Below are 22,046 nucleotides of genomic sequence, written 5' to 3'. Positions count from 1 at the left end.
TTACCTTGCTGCACAGGAGGAAAGCAAACTAAGGGAGCCGAGCTGGAGCCCACCCTGCTGCCGTGTGTGTGAGGACAGGAGCAGCCTCTTCCGGTTGACAGGAAGGTTGCCCTCCGCAACAAACGACTGGAAGGAAACACACGGCGCACACAAGTCATCGGCTGGTCCTCCGGCATCCACGGGCACGCGCCGTTTCAAACCATCTCTTACTCGATGCCGCGAGCATCGTTTCGTTCTACCTGTTATCAGCAAACCCTTTCCTGTTCCAGCATGGAACGCAAACTGGAGTCGGATACATTCAACGCTGAAGCTGACTTCCGCAAGTCACCAAGAGGAGAATGGGTTTAACTTTAGTACATTTATTCTTACATGATTCTTAATAAAACACTTTCAAAACATTCTGTACAGTTCAAGCCACTGAGAACTGCGTTAACATCTCTATAAATGTGATTCGTTGGGATGAGGTGCCAAGGTGTCTCTGTACAAAGATGTACAATATGTACAGTCACTGGAGGGACAAGCTGTGCGAAGCAGAGTCTAGAACACGGAATTCATGCCAAGGCTCAGAAAACATTTCAACAGATAAGACTAAAGCTCGAAACTGCACTGCGGTTCTCCCTGGGCGTATGATCGCTTTATAAACAATACACTTATAGGTCGCATAGAAAGTGGTTTGACCCCAGCGCAGACAGAACGATGCAGCTGACTGGACACGGTACCGGCCGTTCTCCTGGGCCTCGGTCTGCAGTCGCCACGTCATTGAGTTGCTGCCGCTGTCTTGGGCTGAGCCACGGCTACGCTAGGAGATTTAAACTTGGGGAGGTAAAGGCCGAACTTGTTTTCGATGCCAGCAAAAGTGGCCGTGGCAAGTCTGTAGCCACCAATGTGATCGGGGTTGGCGGGAGGGAGGTCTGCGATGCGTGACTTCGGTGTCGGATCTGAGCCCGAAGGTTTGCTGTGGACAGGGAAAAAGCAGAGAGAGCTCAGAGCTGATGGAAGCGAAGGCAGCTGACATTGAGCATGGATGGTGGGGGCACCACACACCATGAAGAAGCCTGTCTCAGCTCTCTCCATGTCCCCTCTTCTGCATAAGTTGTGATTTCCAGCCAGGCAGTGGTGGCACACACCTTTAATCCCAGCACTCGGGAGGCAGAGGCAGATGTGTTCGAGGCCAGCCTGGTCTACAAGAGCTAGTTCCAGGACAGGTTCCAAAGCTACAGAGAAACCCTGTCTCGAAAAACCAAATAATAAAAGAAATGTTTTTTTTTTTTTTTTTTTAAAGTTGTGATTTCCAGCCTCTCCATAATATTGCATTGCCTTCACTGCAGGAGCAAGTTCCGCTCCTTCAGCCAATAGCCGCTGAAATACCAGCCCACTGGGGCGTGGTCTATTTCTCTTTAAAAAAGAGCGACAAGCCTCGGCTCTCTTGGTTCTGGCTCTTGCTCCAGCGACTAGACTTTTCTGACGGTTGGTGTTTTGTAAGTTTTACCCCTAAAATATATACCCCTTTAAATCCAAACTGGTGTGGGATTGTTTCACGCATTATGAGCTGACTCTCGGATGATAATCAGAAGAAAACAACAATAGTCTTTGGGAAGCTGGCTCTGCGTGGACTTTTCTGTTTTCTAATTTGATGCAGGAGGCATGCATTAAATCTTCATCATACATTGATACAATTTAAAAGCTTCTTAAACAGTGGGCTCTTAAAGTTTATCACTAAAAAAGAAACAGATTTAGTTATGGCTTCCACAGTCTCTAAAGCTACAGAAAAGCCAAATATCAGTATTTGTGCAGTGGGATGATGAAATTGCTGCTCCTGCATCTTTTCTATGTATGGGTCCCTCCGCTACTTGGTTCAACTGCTCTTTTCCTACTAAGGCTTTCAGCGGGGGAGGCGCTCACGGGCTTAAGAGATAGTCTCCAAACAGTACTCGCACCTCTGCCCTGACGGCTAGTAACTGCTTGCTTGCTTGCTTGCTTGCTTGCTTGCTTGCTTGCTTGCTTGCTTGCTTTGGATACAACTTCCCTGCAGACTCAACAAGCAATTGCTCTTCTGCCTGGGGTAGACTCTGAGTGCTGAGCTTGGAGCAGCTCGGTTTGGGGCCCTCCCCCTTGCATGACTGACCCATTGGCGTGGCTTCTCTTTGAAACCATGTGCGGGAACCAGCAGTATGAACATCTATGGACTAAACGATGGGAAATGAGGAACTGTCACCTCGGCAGCATGCTACTGCATGCTGGGTTGTTTCTGGGCCGTATTAAACAATCCAACTACTAATGACACAATCTCACTAGAAAAAAAAAGTAACTATTCGCCTAGCATTTCCATTCAATACCTCCCTAAAATGTCCCAATAGCTGTTGAATACTATCTGCCGAGTCACTCTGATATGATAAGGTCTGACTTTAACCTGGGAACTTTTAAAGCCTGTTGCTTTCCATATACTGGGTTTATGACTGCAAGCCAAGAGAGGGCGCCAGACCTCATCACAGATGGTTGTGAGCCACCATGTGGTTGCTGGGAATTGAACTCAGGACCCTTGGAAGAGCAGACAGTGCTCCTAACTGCTGAGCCATCTCTCCAGCCCCATATACTGGGTTTAAAGGACTTGGTTGCATCCATTTTCTCAGCATTCCCCAAGAGGCTCTGCAAACAGAGCAAGCACTGGTCTGGGTTGGGTGAAGCAGATGCACTTACAGGCCTCCGAAATCGATTTAGAACCACCGCTGCAGAAGTTCATAGGTGACCAGCGTGACACCAAACTGAGGGGAGGACCGGAACACTCGAGCTGGAAAACACGGACAGGGGAGGGCAGACTTAACACCCGGATGGCTGTACCAAGGCTACCACTGAGTGACGGGGGAAGGACATGAAACGGAGACAGCCACTCTGGAGGACCCCCCAGCAGCTACCTGCAGTCCCTTTCCAGAATGCCGATGGCCCTTCTTCCCGGAGAATCTTTCGGAAACAGTCGATGACCCCGCTGTAGGTTGTCTGGCCAGCCCGGGCAGCCACTTGCAATCTTGTCTTGATAACATCAGCAGGGGTCACCAGAGAAGCAGCGGGCACACCTGGGAGGAGAAAGCCACATTTAATTCATCCTCAGGATGTCATACATCCAACAGGACGATCCACAAGTGTGACCACAGGGAAAGTCAAAGTTCCTTAAACAGGCGCCTAGGCACCAAGGGAAAGAGGAAGTGTCCCTGAGCCTGCTAGTTGCTTCTGCAGAATCAGGGAGAAAATGTTTTGTTTTTCTGTCCGAATTAAAGAAATCTTTCTTGATTCAAACACATCCCAAAGAACTAAACGTAATAAATGTAATAACAGCAACAGGACAGTTCCCATGCTCCTTTTCCATTTTTCATCTTTAAATAAGACACAAGTATTTTCATATATAATACGAGAGGACATCGATTTAATGACCCACGCAATGTATGTGGCACCAAACCGTAGTGGTCTTGGCTGACTCTTGCCAGCCACACACTGTAGGGGTGAGTGTGAAAAGCATCAAAACACTTGCCAGTGTGAGGTGCTGAGGGAGAGGTGACTGACCCTCCCTTCGGACCTGCTCACGCCACAGCAGTCGTTACAACTCTTCTGGTTAAAGAGTAGCCAGCGAGCCAACCACCCAGAGGCCGCTCTTCCTCCCCTGTGCTGCAGTCCCCCGGGGTCACCTGAGATGCAGCAGCAGCAGGAGGAAGAGGATACAGAAGACTGAATTTCTCAAGTGTAGCTTTTGTTCATAAAACAGAACAGACCTTGAAGGAGCAGCACGGCCTTCCCGGGGTGAAGGAATTCAATTTAGCCTAAATACCACTGTCTCTTCGCTAGGCAAATGGAGCCGGTGGCCCCGAGGGGCTTGGTTAGAGAATGAAGCCAAGGCTGCCCTTAAGAGGAAGAAGATGCATGTGTTCACGCATGCACAGACACGTTCAAACACCACCCTTGCTGTGAGTCAGAAGGAGCATACTGAGCCCTTCCTGACTGCCACGCTCCTCTTCGTCATGGACTCTCATCTGGTGTCTTAGACCTGATGAAGATGTTCGTGTAATCCATCATCCGAGCCTCCACTAGGAGGCCAGATGAACGCGATGAAAGCCCTACCCTCCGAAGCACTCAGCCTACTTAGAGAAGCAACCATTAACCAAACCGAACGCTGAAGTCAGAAAAAAAAGAGTTGAGGACTGAGGGCAGTTTGCTGCAGGGCGCCGCTTTGGTCTGAGGAGAACTGTGGGAGCAAGACAGCTTCGTGAAGCTCAGCTCCTGATCCAAAACAGGAACGTTCCTCTCCACAGGACAAGTACAGGGGCAGGCAGGGCCTGAATATCAGCACTGACTGGATCAGCAGAGAAACTGATCTGCCAAAGACCTTCAACCACCTCAGTTGGCTGCACCCAAGGTTTCAGGAGCCCAGGAGACTAGAACCGTGTTAATGATGAAAGCCCAATTTAGATGGGCAGATCTAATTTGGCTCCAAGTTGCTAAGCTGCATTAAGTTGTTTATCCACATTATGCAAATGTAATTAACTCTCATCAGAATCCTAGCATATCCCACAAAGGAGCAAAGGTGGCTCTATCCAGCTAAGTCAGATCCCAACAATAACTTCCAGAAAGAAAGGGCGAAGCCAGAGACTCTGGACTTGTTAAGAGAATTCTTTAGGTTAAAACGGTCCGTGGTTACCTGCTATGGCTCCAGCGGCTAGGAGATTGATGCCTCCCACGCGTCCACTCTCATCAGCCAGAAGGAGTTTGCAGTGAGCGTACACAGGAAAATAGATGGCGGAGAAGGGAATGTCTCGGAGGAAACACGCTTTGGCGCCCTGTCACACGGTGAGGAAACAGTGTGAAACAGTGTGTAAACAGGGTCTGAATGGCCGAACAGGAAGCGGGTGGCAGGCACCGGTGACAAGCAAGCTGAGATGTCCTTCAAACAGCATTAGGAGTGACGTGAGGGGAAGTAGGCGGGGGATAGCGGTACAGAGCAAGGAAGCATGGCGGAAATGCTTTCCAAAGGAAAACGGGTACCCAGGCTAACCCTGACGATTGCAGCACTCTGGCTACGGAGAGCTTTCTAGCGTTCCCAGGAGTGCTAGACTTAGGGTTTGAATTTTTCATTTGTTTTCTGTCGTGGCGATCACACTAAAGCGCGGTACAGCGGCGATCACACTAAAGCGCGGTACAGTTAACTCTGAGGGCACTCTGCTGCAGGTCTCTGCAACTTGGCACTGTGTAACTGGAACTTTCTGTGCATTAAGCAAGGCAACGTCTTAGGATTCATACGGAGTCTCAAACTTCCCAGGCTGCTTGACCTGCTCAGCTCTGCTACGCGTGGGGGTAGGGAGCTTGAGCGGGAAAGGGGTAGAAGGGGAAAGAGCTGAGAGGAAAAACCCTAAAGTCTTCGTTCCACTCAAGATAACCTGTCCCGGCCATGGAGAGGGCAGTGAGCCACCTTCCTCAGTGTTGCCAGCGACCCATGCCAGCCCAGGCCTGAGTTTTGCCTCACAGACAAATGCTATACCCAAGCACTGGGTTCCCCGATGGCTCTGTTTTTATAAAAAACGAAAACACCCAGGGACTCTTATAGGGTAATCCAGACAGAACCAATGTTTACACATTCTGCCCTCCGAGGGAATCTCCACGAATGGCGAAGAGGGTGGGCGGAAGGAACAGAGTGGAGGGAGGCGCTCTGTAAAGACAGACAGGCCCGGCAGCCAGGCTCCTGGGCACCCTGTGGCTGCGCAGCTCTAATCTAGACGTTTCCTAATTTCTAATTTGCAGTTGCAGAGGTAAATTTACACATTTCAGCAGTTATGGATCCACAAATAAATTCAGTGCTGTGGAAACACAGTCCCCTATAGGGGTGAAATTTCCGCATCTCCCCTTCTACCAGGGACGGAGACAGAAAGAAAAACTCTGCTAGTTAAAGAAAAACACCGGCTTCTGCTCCATTACACCTGATCAGCAGTGATGGCAGTAAGGGTACCCGCCGGGAGGAGTCTGTGGACTGGCGTCCTGTGCAAGAACAGTGGTTGCTGTTGTTTTTTAATGGAATTCATTATTGACAAATCCTCCCACTTAACTGCTTAAAGGCTCAAATCCTGTCAAATTCTACTATCTTTTTTTTTTTAACCATTGTCAGATGACTAAGACAAGAGAAGCCCCTCCTGGTACAACAAGAGAATGTATTAGGGCTCAGAATAGGCCCAGGATTTCTCTGCAGCCCCCAACCCATCCTGAGTACCACAGAAACTTCTCAAGGCCCCGTGGGATGAAGGTTGTGAGCCTGAAGCCAGCTGTTCCATGGAAGCGATGCCTGGCATGCAGACAGGAGCTCTCTTGTGTACCTCCTGCCATCTTTACCCAAGGCACTGGCTTCCTTTGGGTCCTATGTCACACTGCCAGATAAGGTCGCTTCTCAAGTTGGGGCTGGGGATGTCATCTGGCTTCTACGTTCTTTCATGTTTATACTGTGTGCCACGGCTTCTCCACTCAGCTAGCCAAAGAAATCAACCTACCTTGTACAGCCCAAAGAGTCCCAGGTCCTGAAGCACGTTCAGAGCGCTGACTCTGGGCCCTGTGGTGATTTCTCCCGCCACCTGCAGGCGGATCTTCACGATCTCCAGTGGGTTGGTAAAGATGACCTGCGAGCCTCCAGCCTGCAAGCAAGGGAGACAGACAAGCTCTTGACACGTCGGAGCTGGACTGGGGGTGTCCAAGAAGGAAAAGCCACAGATGTCTTCACTTTACACTGGGGACGGAGAGGCTCACATGTGCTTAGTGTGAGAGAGCTCATGAAGATACACCTCACGTCAATCTCTCTTTAGGTTTGGGGCCAGCTGAGGCAAGGTCTCACTCAGTCTGTAGCCCAAACCGGCCTGGGAGTAACTCATTAGGTTACTTGGTCTAAGCTAGAATTCACAGCAATTCTTCTGCCTCAGTCTGCAGGGTGCTGGGTTTACAGATGTGGGCCACCATGACCGGATTTAGGTTTATTTCAATTTGGGTCAAGACCATTCTCAAAACTGCCCTTCAGGGATCACCTCAAGCATAGTCAAGACAACAAAATCAATAAACCCAATTTATCCCAGAAGGAATGAAGATGTAGGTGGTGGGCTCTGGGTGAACGGAAAGCTCCGGAAAGCTCTGGAAAGCTCCACAGAGCGCTGTCTTCGGTCAGCCAACTTGCAGAGAAATGAACACAACGTTAGCCCCACGGAGGTGACTTTATAGCCAGACTTCTCCTCTGAGTCCAATTCTACACTCTATGTGAGCATGCTCAGAGCTCTGGGCTGGACCAGCGACACCCACACAAAAGGAAGGAACCTGGGAAGGCAGACTTTAGTATCATTCCAAGACAAAACCAGGGGAAAAAAATCCAAGACAGAGCTGGAAAGCGGAACTCTGAGTCACCCGGAGTGTGACACCCTCAGAGCACAGGCACAGTCCACACTCTGGGGTGAGCATCAGATTTGATCTTCAAATAATCGGAGTGTGTTTGCACCTGAAATCTGCCAAGTAGTAGAGGGGTGGGAAGAATGTTTAAAATAACTGCTACAACTCCTTTTTGGGTTTCTGTAATATAAAGATGAGCATGTGTATATGATCACACACACACACATAAACACACACACATAAAATACATATCATTTCCCTTCATAAAGCGAAGAAATCTCATTTGTGCCATTTTGTCTTAAACTATGGCTGTTTACTTTATATAATCAAAACTATATTCATACAATATTCATAATCGTAATGGTATTCATATAATCATAATCATCACATAGTCGTAACTCAGCTGCAGCGCATGTCCCTGTACACATAAGAAGTGTGCTTCTTATATAAGAAAGGGCAGTTCTACAGGTGTCCAGATGTCATCTCAGACCTCTGCCCCTCCTCCTCCACATCTGCCGATCACCCTCTCTGACCCTCTTCCAAAGGACAGCAAGGTGGCTCCTAATCACTCTGGGGCCACACTTCAATGCCTCTGGTTAAATCCTGACCCTTCAAATACTCACAACTCTGAACACCACACTGGCCCTGGATTCCTCTCCTCCTCTGGGCAGTTGACTGTCCTGAATCACCCGGGGAACTAATCCCCTTTTGTCCTGACACAGCACAGACCACCAGCAGCCACACAGGCCCCCCAACAAGGACGCGCTGCTCCATTCTACATGCTGATTTGCCGGGATTTCTTTCTTTCATAATCTGCCTCGCTGCAGGCAGAAGGGAGCGTTTCAATGTTTCAGTCTAAGCAAACAATACTGTCAAAAGGATTGCTGGGTGAAAAATTATGTTAAAATGATAATCCGAGTAATTACTCCTGGAGCTAGAATTAAAGACCAAGCCAACTGAAAACTTTACTCTTTCCCTAAAATCGCTTTTTAAAATAATGGTTGTAAAGACTGTATTTGGGGAAACATTCTTTATATTCTAAATTAAGGCAGATTAAGATAAAAAAGAAAAGGCCTACATTTTTATCATAATCCCCCGGATTTACCACTACCAGCATACTAGCCTTCAGGTGCTCAGTGTTAAATATGCATATTATGTTTAAATAAACACAAAGTCCTTTCATGGTGTTTGGCTGGTTGGTTTTTTAAGAAAGGGTTTCTCTGTGTAGCCCAGGCTGGCCTTGAACTCAGGAATCTGCGACCTCTGCCTCCTGCCTTGGGAAAAGGTAGCCTGTCCCTTTACGTGTTACCCGCTGGTGAGCTATCACATCCGCCTGCCTGCCCCCAGCTCCCTCCCCTGAGATTCTCTTCTCTCATCTGATGCTCTTAGACTGCAGTTGACCAAGCTGTGCGCGCCTTCAAAGCTCGCAGTGTACAAGTGATACGCTTTCTCTAATACGGCCGAGGAAAGGAGCCAGCAGCGCACGTTACACGTGCAGTCACATCAATTGTTGTCTGCATTGAAGGTGAGCATCCCGGCACCCATAGGACACCCTGGAACACAGAAGTAAACTTGACAGTGGATCTCCCAGCAAGGGAGCGTGGCAACCATGAACAGTGATAACGGAGCAAGGCACATATCCTTCGGATCAGCCCTGTGTAGTATGGAACTTTAAGGAAAACTTCTCTATCGGTTCAATAATGTTTGTTTGTGTTTTTAAAATTACTTAACATTCTTAAACTTTAAACACTATGTGAGTCACCATACCCAGCCTCACCACACATGTGTGAGAACTGACTGTGGTGGGCCAGTGAGATGGTTCAGCGGGCAAAGGGGCTCGCAAGCCAGCCTGTCAACCCGACTGCCATCCTGGATACCTACAGGGTGGAAGGAGAGAACTGACCCCAGCAAGGTGTCCTCTGTTCTCCACCAGCACACACATGCGTGCGCACACACACACATGCATACGCACACTCGCATGAATGTCACATGCATGCACACACATGCATTCACTCACACACATTCATGCTCACACAAACATGCATACTCACACATGTACACTCAAACATGTGCGCATGCACACACATACACACTCACACTTGCATGCATGCACTCACACACATTCATGCTCACACACTCATACTCACACATGTACACTCAAACATGTGCACATGCACACACATATGTGCACACTCACACACATAAGCATACATACACTAAACGTAATGATAATAAAAAAACCTTCAACTGATCACAGTGCCAGGAGGACTATGGTAGAGTCAAGCTTCCTTGGGTCTTGGGCTGGAACCCTTGCCTAACACACACACCCTGATTAAAAACACAGATAGGCAAGTCAGGTGTAGTGAATCCTGGCTTTAATCCCAACACTCAGGAGAGAGAGGCAGGAGGATCTCTAGGAGTTGAAGGCCAGACTAATCTATCTAAAGGGTTCCAGACCAGCCAGGACTCTATGGTGAGACCCTACCTCAAAACAAAAACAAAGAAAAGCTCAACAGCAGGATGTCTACCTGCAGATCTGGAATTTTCACCCTATTCTCATGGCAACAGTGTTCCCTCCCATCCACAAGAAACTCAGCCTGGGCCCTCACTGGTCCCTTTGCTGGGAAGAGCTTCCATTAGCTCAAATCTTTCCTTCCCAGTAACCTAGGTAGTTTTAAAACTGGGGAGCTGGGAGGAGAGCAACTGGGTATTGCTCAGTGGTGGTGGTAGAGACAAGGGTCCTGCTGACAAGTCTCATCATGAAGAAGCCCAGAGCAACTGCTCCCCGTGACCCCAGGGACATCTCTGAATTAAAACTTCTAAGGTCACTGACCTCATCATCTCGGGCTTCGTGAGCAAGTGAGGTTTTCGCTAAAACCTCCGGCCAGTTCAACCAGGAGTTATTAACATGTTCAGGACCGAACCGAACTATGAAAGTCTCTAGCAGATCACATTGGCAACCGTGAGGCGTACACCACACATAACATTTGCCGGGCTGCAAACTTAGATGCTTCGGTCGGTCTAAATCCAATGCCGTGCTCACACCTTAAACACAGACTAAGAATCACACTCTCAGTCTCTGGCTTCGGAATCTCTGCCAATGACCACAACATAGTTATAGGCTCTTCCTGCCCCACTGCAGCTCCATAAGGAGGCTTAATTAAACTACAATGGCAGACTCGTTCCTACACATAAAACTGAAGGGCCCAATTAACCAGCCCCCTCGCACTCAGAGTTCCAGGGGGAGAAATGGACAGCAACTCAACCTGCTCTTGCATTTCCTTTGATGCTTAAAAAAACAAAACTTAAGAATGTAAGAAGTCAGAAGGGGGCTAAAGAGCACTTGTTCAATTTCTTGCACCCACGTAGTGGCTCACAAACATCTATAATCCAGTTCCAGGTGATGGGAAACTCCCTTCTGGCCACCATGGGCACTGAGTGCACACAGTGCATGCACTTACATGCATGCAAGCAAAACACACATGAAATAAAAATCATACCTGTGTGTATATATATATGTATATATGTCTAGAAGATAGAGTTTCAGACATTTAAAAGAAACAAAGCTGATGATAACAATACTGATTATACAGTGCACACCTTTAACCCAGCATTTCAGAGGCAGAGGCAGGTGGATCCCTGTGAGTTCAAGGCCAGCCTGGTCTACAAAGCCAGTTCCAGGACAGCCAGGACTATACAGAGAAACCCTGTCTCAAAGAAACCTTAAAAAAAAAGGAAGAAGAAGAAGAGGAGGAGGAGGAAAGGAAGAGGAGAAGAATGAGATTATACATCGGAGAGAAGGATCAGCTAGCAAGGCAAAGCCCTAGGACCTGCTTTCAATCCCCACAAGCCACTTGAAACCAAACGTGGTGGCCTGCCTGGGAATCCCAGTGACAGCAGGGGTGGAGCCAAGAAGATCCCCAGTTCACTTTCAGAAAGAGTAGCCGCAATTGCTGAGCTTCAAACCAGCGAGTGGCGGTGTCTCAGAGGTGGTGGCAGCTCTCAGGAGGACGGCAGCCAAGCCTGTCACACGCTCACGCACCCACTTTCAAGCATCATGACTACGAGATTCCCCTCGGGCGATTCTGAGTTAAAGGGAAAGGTTGGGCCAGCAAGATGACTCAGTGGTAAAGGTGCCTGTGGCCAAACCTGCAGCCATGAGTTCAATCCCCAGGACCCCCACGATGGAAGGAGAGAGCCAGTTCCTGAAAGCCTTCCTCTGGCGTCACACATAAACACCAAGGTATGTACCCCACATACACACTGAAGAAAAATGTAGTAAAACAAAATTTAAAGAGGAAATGTCACTTGCATTTCATCCCTACTTTGTAGAAGGGTTAGAGGGCTATACTTGCTGCAGAAAATGCTCAGGATGGACACTTACACAGCCTCCAGCGAGGATTTCTGCCGGCAGTGGGATGGAGCCGTCTCTTTTGGTAAATTTATCCCGGACAAAGTCGTTAACCTAATTAGGAAGACAAGATCAGCTCATCAGAATCTCCTGCCGTCTCCTCTGCTTGTGTCCACGTAGATGTGAGAATGCTTACAAGGGCCTCGATGGTACGCCAGTCTCGCCAGCATTGCTGCTGGCTGCACGACAATCTAAGGAAATGTCACCAGTTCAGCGACAAGAAACTTACGGTCAGCTTAATGGCTTTTTCCGGTGCAACTCCTATCAGCTGGGGTATCAGACCTGGGTGGAAGGAGAGGATCTTTGTGTGAGTGGACAAGCCCAACAAGGGAGTGTTTCCCTCGAAGGTACCCACCAAGTACCTCAAGGTTTTCATCTAAATGGGGAAAAGGTCATCCTAAATAATCATACACACACACACATATATTCCTATGCATTATATAAATATATACATCATACATATATATATATACACAATTTACCAGTCATATATGATGTCATTTACTCCGAGCTATAAATGTTTTTCTTTAACATCCATAAAGATAAATTTATAAATAAAACCTCGCTATCCAACACCTTGCCTAAAGTATGCAAGGGAAGAATGGAGCCTCTGGGTTTTTTCCCTCCATAACTGAATCTCCCCTGCCAACAGCAGCAGCCTACGAACATCCGATGCCTGTGCTGAAGGCCTGGAGAGAAGCTGGGGCAGTGGTGTGCGTTCAGCACAGCCAGGCTTTGCTATAGACTCCTTGCGGCACAAAGGAGCGAGGCTGCTACTGACTACCCGCTCCCATTATCCTCTCTTCAGAGAAGCCCGGCGCTCATTTAATTAAAAGAAAGCCACAACTGTAACGAAAAAAAAAATGCAGCTTTTAGTATCAGTTTGTGGGCATCGTCTATAATAGAAAACATACGCCAATTATATTTTCCCTTACTAATATCTGTCAAGCTCAAGGCATTTTAGAAGACTCTGCTCAAAACAAAAGAAATCATTATGCTTAGAAAGCTACATTTCCCAGGCCGGCCGGAAACTGGAAAAGCACAGTCACGTGTAAGCCGTAGGTGCCCGGGAAGCTCAGCGTTCCAGCGCACGCCGGTTTACCGAGCTGCCGGCCTGTTTCTTTCTTCCTTTCCTTTTGCAGACTTTTTTTTTTTTTTTTTTGGCATACTTTTTTTAAAGATGCTAGCAATAAACACATCGTATAGCTTCAAAACCGGGGGAGTGATATTCCCGCCCACACGCTCCCTTGCTGCTCTTTCTTAGGCCTCCTTGGAAGGTGCCAGAGAGTGATTTTCCCCGAAGTGGAGAGCCAGCAAGCAGCCCTGCAGACAGGCCACTACCAGTCAAACTGAATTACCAACGACAAACGCAAGCCCGCACACCTTCCACGGACTGAGCTGAGAGAATAAATCAGCAGATGGCAGTGTTCCCATGCTTCCTCCCTGATCTTCAGACCCGATTACTTTTAGCCTCGCTCTGGGGCAACGGTGTCAGCGTGTGTATCTGTTTTACAACTTTCCTCCCTAAAGCTTGTGGAATGTTAATAAAGTACTGATTTGTGTCATTTTATCATTGCTGGCTGCAAAGAAATTTAGCGAATCTGTCAGCAACTCTGTCAGTCATCTGACAGAACAATGGGCCAGTTCTAAGCAATATATGACAATCTCAACCATCCCAGTGCTCCCAGACAGGGCGCCTACAATCATCTCATACAAAAGTCTCTCGTTTAAAGGGCCCGTTTCATCAGCTTAGACCCTCAATAAAGTCAACGGCAGCCTCCCCGGCTTGCTATATTGCACCCTCTTAATTAATATGATGGCTCTTCCAAACAAAATCTTCTAGAAGTATCTATCTATTGAGAAGGGTATACATGATGTGGCTAGAGTTCTTCTAATAGTTCTCTGTAGACACCCTTTGTAACTGAAAACCACACTGATTAAGGGAAAGTTCATTATTTGATAATGAAAGATTGGAGATGTTAAAGAAATAACCTCAGGGCCAAGCCACCATGACTCCCCCATTATGTGAGATCTAGGTGGGAAGAGCTAAGTCCATTTAAAACAAGTCCTCACCGCCAGCCCTGAACACCCTGCACAGTAGCCACTGTTGCCTCTGTAGTACAAATTATGCCGCTGGGATTAGCAGAGCCAAAGCGATCTGAATATCTGAGCAAATTTCATTATACTCGCTCTCAGAAGCATACTCCATACAGAGGGCCCACAACAAACAGGCCAAACAGGCGAATGGCCTTCCTCGCCTCTAAAGGTGTCCACTCAAGTGCCTGAATACGATGCCAACTACAGGTGTTTCTTCTCTTGCCCATCCGTTCAATCCCAGTCTCTCTTTCCTAGGAAAAGCTCCCAGCCAAACAGTTCGACAGAGCTCACAAGGTGCAGGCGACTAGTAAGCCTGGGAATGCCAACAAACACGTACAGTAAATTACATAAATGCCGGGACCGGAGCATGGTGTTTCAAAGAATTCCAAGTGGCGCCCAAAGGGATTAAAAAATTAATCTCCCCCGCAAAAGAACCCTAAATTCTAAGGTGAAAACATGTAGATGAAAGCCATCTTCTCTCCAAGAAGACAAGTTCCTACAAAGCCCACTGGGGCCGGGGAGAATTCTACACGGGGCTGCAGCTTGGGATGCGACAGTCGGGCGCTCAGTAATAGTCACCACGAGAGAGAGGAACGCGGTGCTCTGCCTGCCACGGGGAGGAAAGGGAGACTGGCTGAAGCTTGGGGCCCTAAGCTTTCCCTGCCTTTTAAAAATTCAGATGACCCAATTGGAAAAGACTTATCACGGGTCTCCTTGGAAAAGACAGGGGGGAAAAAAAAAGGCATTTCTGTTCAAGCAAGTGTATACCCAGGGTAAACTCACCTTCAAGTAGCACCTGGCTTGGATTTCACCATCTCTGCTGGCCCTCAAAGAGCACGCTCACATACGCAGGATTTGGAGCCCAAGAATTAATTATTCATTCATTCATTCATTCATTCATTTATTTATTTATTATGTATACAATATTCTGCCTATGTGTTTGTCTGCAGGCCAGAAGAGGGCACCAGACCCCATCACGGATGGTTGGAGCCACCATGTGGTTGCTGGGAATTGAACTCAGAACCTTTGGGAGAGCAGGCAATGGTCTTAACCACTGAGCCATCTCTCCAGCCCGGAGCCCAAGAATTAAAAACGGCAGGAAGGAGAAGGGGACACCTGTTTGCAGACTACTATTGAGAAAGAAGGCAAGGCGGGAAGCTGAGCAAAGGGAGCGGGGTGTGTGTGTGTGGGGGGGAACAGCCCTATCTGGTCTCCATAACAAGTGACTTAAATCTACAGATGGTGACAGAAACATTGCCAGCTTCCGCAGCTGAGATTTGCTTACTCACCTCGGTAGAGTCCAAAGAAGCCCTCGTAACGCAATACTTTCTTAAAACAGTCGAAGCTGTTTTTGTACATCAGCTCCCCAACCACAGAGCCCGTGCCACGCTGGTTTTGCATCCGGGTCTTCACCAGATCTATGGGATATACTGCTGTGGCCCCCACAGCTACAAACAGAACAATTTTTAGGGTCAACAAAGAGAAGACAATTACCTGGAGCATCCGTTAGGACATCAAATCTCATCTCTGCAGGTGAGAAATAAAACTGTCTATTCTTACAAAAGAGAGCCGACTTATTACACGTTTCTTCTGCTTATTAATAGAGCCAAAAGGTGGCAGAATAGCAACCAGTGGGGTCCACAAACACCTCCTTCAAGGAACAACATAAGTCAAAGGCAGAGAGCTTACATAGCGTGTGTGAGGCCCTAAAAAAAATAAAAAACTTCTATACCTTTGGTCTATGAGTTAGAAAGTAGATTCTCAAATCACCACCAACCAACATCAGAAAACTGGCCCTCGGTTTCCTTTACCTGACAGTAAGTTTCTTCTCGTTTTCTATTAAATGCCTAAATATTACACCTGCTCCTCCTTCATAACTATGCAATGATGGTACGCAAGCTACGTGGTTGTAATTTCAAAGTTTAGTTCACTGAAACATTTTGGTAAATTAATCTAAGCTACAGCCATCTGGAGGAAAAATCCTTGACATGTTCCAACCCCTATATATAGAATTTGGTTGAAAATCAAACAAACAAAAACCTATAGTCACGCTTTAGAATTTCTTGGCGATTGAAATATTTCTATAGGACCTAGAGTGCTCTATTTTTGGGCTGTTGAAAACCAGAAAACACTTGGCACTTTCTAAAACGGAGGCTGAAAAAAAAATATCCTAGTCACCAGGTCCAGCTTGCTTTAAAAATTCCAGAGCATTTTGATCATTTTTTGGAGTTTTTTTTTTTTCAACAAAGCAATTTCAGATTTTATACATTTTCTTTACAGATTATTGAAGTAAAATTATCTTGGACTGGTGAGGTGGCTCAGCAGGCAAAGGATTAATCTGAGTTTAATCCTAGACCCCACACAGTAGAAGGACAAGTTGACCTCTGACCTCCACAATGCACACCACGACCTGCACACGCTCACACACGCAAACACAAAAATGAAAACCTTTTTTAACGTGCTTTCTAATTTCTGCTGTGGGCAGAGAGGGAGGAGGGATTCTTTTTAGCAAATAAACGACATATCTGGACACTCTGAAGCCAGAGAAAGGAAAGAAGAATCACGAGCCAGCCAGCCGCTGTGATTCTTTGGGAGAGGTAGTTTTAGTTCACGAACTTCTGAGTTTGCGTCTCCGATCTTAGCTTCCTCCCTGCCCCTAGCCTGACCCCGTGAACTCCGTTTTTAGTCGCCATTTTCCACGCTGGCCTTCACTGACGTAATTAAAGTGAGTGCGGAGATGCGTTCAGGCTCTCCCGTCATTACAGAGGTTTTTATGCTGAAGACAGACTGGAGCCAGAGGGCCACAGCCGTGCTAAGACAAGCCCTCCTGAAATAAAGAGCCTTTGGAAAGCCTCACGGTCCTGACCCCAGGAACAATGAACTGCACCTTTGCCGAGCCGTCCCATCTGCTGGGATAATGTTACAGCAAGACCGGCCTGACTCACCTCCAGCGACCGAGCCCAGAGTGAACCTGTAAGCGGACTCCGCAATCTGGAGCCAGATAGGCCTGCCCAAGCCCGGAGATTGCTGCGGGGAGGAAGAAAACAGAAAAAAAGTCTGAAAAAGTGTTCTGCCGGGGGAGAATGCTACAGTTTGCCATTTTTTCAGGTTAAAAAAAGAAAATCTAAAACTGAAAGCAAACAGGATATTAGTGTTTTTCGGAAAATAAATATCTCAGCGCTAGAGAGATGGCTCAGTAGTTGAGAGCACTCACTGCGCTTACAGAGGACCCAGTCTGGGTGCGGCCCACACGGCCTGCTAACTTCAGTTCCAGGAAATCCCAGGCCCTCTTTTGCCCTCCAAGGGCAGCAAGCCTGAACGTGGTACACGGAGTATATATGCTCTCCAAACACTCAAAAACATGAAATAAACTCAACAAACAAACAAAACCATACCCAGCAAAATATAGTGTGGCATTTTCTTAATTTTATACACGAACTGCTCCCAGGGAATACTTTGTTATCCTTGAGAGGTTTGCTTGTTTGTACAGTAGTGGGGATTGGTTCCAGGGCCTGGTGGGAGCTGGGGCAAGCAATGTATCACTAAGACCCATTTCTAGCCCTCCCAGAAGTGAACCTCGTAGGTAAGCAAAAATACCGGCAAATGACATTTACTCCTCTCTAATGGACAATTTTAAATATTTTCTTGTTTTTAATAGTTAATCACTCATTCGTTCACTGTATATGCGTTGAGGTAGGAAGGTGCATGCAGCCATAGCTCACATGCGGAGGTCAGAAGACAACCTTCAGCAATCAGTTTTTTCCTTCCACCACGTGGGTTCTGAGGCTCAAACTAAGATTGTCAGGCTTGGTGGCAAGTGCCTTTACATGCTGAGTCACCTGACCAATCCCATTTATTACGTTTTCTGAGACAGTCTCAGACCCCAGGCTGGCCCTGAACTTGCTACATAGCTGAGGATGTCCTTTAATCATTGACCCTCCTGTCTTTCCAAGCACTGGAATTACAGGCATGAACCCCCCCCCCCCCCCCCCCCGTACCAAAAAAAACCTTCCTTTTAGGGCAGTATCAAAATTGCCTAGAGTGATGAGCAGGCCTTTAATCTCAGCACTCAGGGGAAAGAGGCAGACAGATCTCTACGAGTTCCAGACCAGAGAAGACAGATCACATCTAAAATCTCTAATGACTACTGTCCTACCCATGTTCATGGTTCTAACAAAATCCAGGATAACCATGAGATAAAGCAATGAAATAAATCTCATTGCGACTCAGATGCTAGTCCACGGGTCCTGCACCAGAATAACTTGTCTACATCAATGTCTGCGTCTGGAACTTAGCACTATCAGCATGAGACTATTTACTCTGCTCTATAAGATACCGGAACAAAAGGATAAAATATCTACTTCATTGTAACGAGCTTTTCATAAGGAGAAGAGGAGGCAGTGGCATCTGATGAGGTGGCTCAGCTTTTCATAAGGAGAAGAGGAGGCAGTGGCATCTGACGAGGTGGCTCAGCAGCTAAGGGGCTCGCTGTGCAAGTCTTATGATCCGAGTTTGAGCCCCAGAAGCCAGGGTGAAAGGAGAGAACTTGCTGCCAAAGATGTCCTCTAAGCTCCACACATGTGCCATGACACATGTGTATCTCCACTCATACGCACACGCACATACAAATACAGCCACAATAAACAAAACTAAAAAAAAAAAAACCTTAAAGCCATTAGCTGGACATGGTAAGTCAGACATGAACTCGAGTTCTAAGGGAATGGAGGCAGGAGACTCACAAGTTCAAGGTCATCCTTAGTTATGATAAACTCAAGGCCCATTTGGGCTACAGGAGACTATACCTCAAGGGGAAAAAAGCTGGCTTTAAATATATAGGCTAAAGCTGGGGGGGGAGGGGGAGCTTCCAGAGAACTCAAGTTCAGTTCCCAGTACCCACACAGAGGCTCACAACCACCTAAAAGTCCACTTCCAAAGATGCCCTTTTCTGGCCTCCACAAGTACTAAATGTACATACATACATACATACAGACATGCGTGCATGCATGCATACATATATACAGGCAAAATATTCAAAAACATAAAATAAAAAATAAAAATTTAAAAAATAAATTTAAAGTAAATCTGGGGTCCTATCTTAAAGGGGGGTGGAGGATTCTTATAAAATAATAGGGTCTATGATCCCAAAGAAGCATCAAGCAACCACTAATTCCCTTATTCACAAGGGAATTTTCTCCTGAGTTCAACAATATAGGTTTTTCTTTCAACTCCCTTTCTTCAAAGAGTGTTTATAAGCCTGCAAAATCCTATGAAAACTGAAGGATTATTCTGTGCTTTAACTCTTAGCTAAAACATCTCAAGCTATAAACGCCCAAATGCCTTTTGACAGAAATGTCACCTTCATTCCCATTAAACAGCATTTGTAAGAAAACACACGAGAGTAGGGTTACTGAGACTTTTTTTCTTCTTAAGGCTTAGTTATCACTACAGCTTCTGGTTCCCTTGTAATCATCTATGCAAATTAATGTAATTAATGCTATAGATTTCACATCATAAATATTCATAAAAGGAATGTCCCTATAGCGTCTTCCCTGGTAATGACTATGTGCTGAGTTTTTAGCATTTAGAGAGAAAGAAAATATTCATCACTAAAATGATCACCTTCCGTGAGCAAACGGGCCAAAGGGAAGGGCGCTTCCCCCCCCCCCCTTAAGGCTCCGATCATGACTGTGAGGCTGATATTTAACAAGCCTAATGAAGTGTTTTTCAAAGCAAAACACAGTTGAGATTCTTAAATGATCTTAACTGGCTCCCTCAGGAATTTGAGATTTCATTTGAAGAGAGGTCCATTTTTTTTTTCTTTTTATCCCCCGCCCCTTCTCTTAAAATTTGTTTTGGGTTTTTTGTTTTTGTTAAATGTAGGCTGGGATAGTGTCAGCTGGTGAGTCAAGCCTACTCCAGGCTGCTCTATGTAGGTTGCCAGCCCAATGGAGAGAAGGCCTCTTCCAATAACACCCACCAGTGTGGGAGAACAAGAATGGCCAAAGTCAATTTTACAGCAAGTGTCTGGGAACAACAGGGCAGGGTTCTACACGAGCCGAATGTGTGGTCAGAGGAGCAAGGTACAGCTCGGGAACACAAAACAGACGCTCCAAGCCACACCTATGACGTTCCCAACCCTCTAATGCAATTCAAATATTTTTAGCCTTACAAAGTAAGACTGAAACCCAAAACCATGACAGTACAGAGAACCAAGCAGGTAGAGGTAAAATATATAGACTTTAATTATTTTCTTGTTTTTGTCTATAAAACAATGTATGTATACTTTCCTCCCAGCGTAGGGGAGTTCGGATGCATTTGAAACTGTGGTATTTTCCAATGTAAAATTTTTAATGAGATAAATGGCTAATAAGTCAATAATAGCTTGCATATAAACCTGATTTCCTCCTTTTTAAGAACAGGCTTCACCTTTGTAGAACTCATCAGTAAACTGTAATGTTTTCCTCCGTGGATTCACAAACGCAAGATCAAAGACAGTTCACGAGACTACAAACTACACAAAAACCCTAAGACTGAGGAACAATACTCATGAAATAAAAATGAAATCAACCCATGAATATCTAAGTCGGTGCCTCTCAACCTGTGGGCCTTGACCCCTTCGGGCGTTGCCTATAAGATATTTACATTACAATTCACAACCGTAGCAAAATGACAATTATAAAGTAGCAATAAAAATAATTTTATGATGGGGGGGTCACCACATTATGAGGAACTGTATTCAAGAGTCACAGCATTAGGAAGGTTGAGGACCACTGATAGCGGAGCACAGCTCAGTTCATTTTGAGCAAATGGCATAGAGCTGTGTTATAATTTCACATAGAGGCAACACATGCGCGTGCACACACACGCACACACACACACACACACACACAGAGCTATATGCCCAAGAAGGTTCCTGTAGATCATTTCTCCACACAGTTGAAAAGTAAATGTGAGGACACCATGAGAGAAAAAGAGGAGGTTCCTTTGCCCGTTTTCACACAGGAACAACCTGGTTTTAACTCCCAAACGATTACAAGTCTTAAAAATGTGTGCATCTTTTTCTCTGCAGCCTTCTATTAACTTTTATTTAACTCGGTTTCTTCAAACCACAACTTCCATTTGGGGAGCTGGGGACACAGCTCCATCAGTACAATGCCTGTCTAATGTGAACAATGTTGGGGAATATCATTTTCAAGTGTGTGACTTTTGTTTAGACTGCATCTGTTTAGTTCTGTGAAGCTGTGTTACTGTGCCTGTCTAAAACACCTGATGGTCCTAATGAAGAGATGGACGGCCAATAGCGAGGCAGGAGCAAGGATGGGCGGGGCTGGCAGGGAGAGAGAATAAATAGAGGGAGAAATCCGGGAGGAGGAAGAACCAAGAGAGGAGAACATCAGGAACCAGTCACCTAGCTACACAGCAAGCCACGGAGAAAGAAGTAAAGAAAGGTATACAGAAATAAAGATAAAAATCAAAAAAAAAAAAGAAAGAAAGAAAGATAAAAACCCAGAGGGAAAAGGTAGATGGGTTAATTTAAGAAAAGCTGGCCAGAAACAAGCTAAGCTAAGACTTGGCATTCAAAGTAAGAATAAGTGTCTGTGTGTGATTTATTTGGGAGCTGGGTGGTGGGCCCCTCAAAAAGCCGAAAGAGAAAATAGTAAAACATCACACAACAGAGCCCTGAGTTCAATTCCCAGCACTCATAGAACAGGTGTGCTGTTACAAGCTGTAACCCCAGCACTCAGGAGATGCAGGCAGGAGGATCCAAGTTCAAGACCAACCTCCACTACAAAGAGAGTTCAAGGCCAGTAATGATGAGATGGGGATCACTGTTTAGCTTCAAATATAGCTTGAAGTAGAGTATTTGACTGGTATGTAGGTTCAACCCCCCCCCCCCCCGAACACAAAAGAAACTTCTAATCTCTCTCTTCTCTCTCCTTCATTCCCTCTCTAATATACCTTTGCATGTAGCCCAAGCCAAACTCAAATCTGCTACGCAGCCAAGGCTGGTTCAGAAGGCAAGTCTAAGGACCTCAAGCAGAAGTATTTCTGTTTTCCTCAGTCAAGACATCTTTTCTGTGTGTTCAATTTTTTGGAGTCAGAGTCTTGCCACATAGCTCAGGCTGGCCTTGAACTCACGGCA

At 46.3% G+C, this 22,046-nt stretch overlaps 1 protein-coding gene across 1 annotated transcript in view; it reads right to left on the bottom strand.

Moving 5' to 3' along the window:
- Window positions 1-339: 339 nt before the first annotated feature.
- The window catches only part of Slc25a12 (solute carrier family 25 member 12), a 72,471-nt gene continuing 50,764 nt past the window's right edge, over window positions 340-22,046 (bottom strand). The window contains exons 10-18 of the mRNA XM_050122087.1: window positions 16,849-16,930; window positions 15,193-15,351; window positions 12,036-12,088; window positions 11,780-11,860; window positions 6,519-6,659; window positions 4,685-4,823; window positions 2,913-3,071; window positions 2,698-2,788; window positions 340-955 (exon numbers count right to left, since the gene is read on the bottom strand). Coding sequence (XP_049978044.1) covers window positions 2,715-2,788; window positions 2,913-3,071; window positions 4,685-4,823; window positions 6,519-6,659; window positions 11,780-11,860; window positions 12,036-12,088; window positions 15,193-15,351; window positions 16,849-16,930 — 888 coding nt within the window. The 3' untranslated portion in view covers window positions 340-955; window positions 2,698-2,714. The remainder of the gene's footprint in view (window positions 956-2,697; window positions 2,789-2,912; window positions 3,072-4,684; window positions 4,824-6,518; window positions 6,660-11,779; window positions 11,861-12,035; window positions 12,089-15,192; window positions 15,352-16,848; window positions 16,931-22,046) is intronic.

Source organism: Alexandromys fortis, unplaced genomic scaffold (genome assembly GCF_014885135.2).
Source record: "Alexandromys fortis isolate MF-2015 unplaced genomic scaffold, M_Fortis_MF-2015_v1.1 scaffold_8_9099976_23576923, whole genome shotgun sequence".
NCBI classification, from domain to species: domain Eukaryota; kingdom Metazoa; phylum Chordata; class Mammalia; order Rodentia; family Cricetidae; genus Alexandromys; species Alexandromys fortis.
This window is presented reverse-complemented; position numbering and strand designations above follow the sequence as displayed.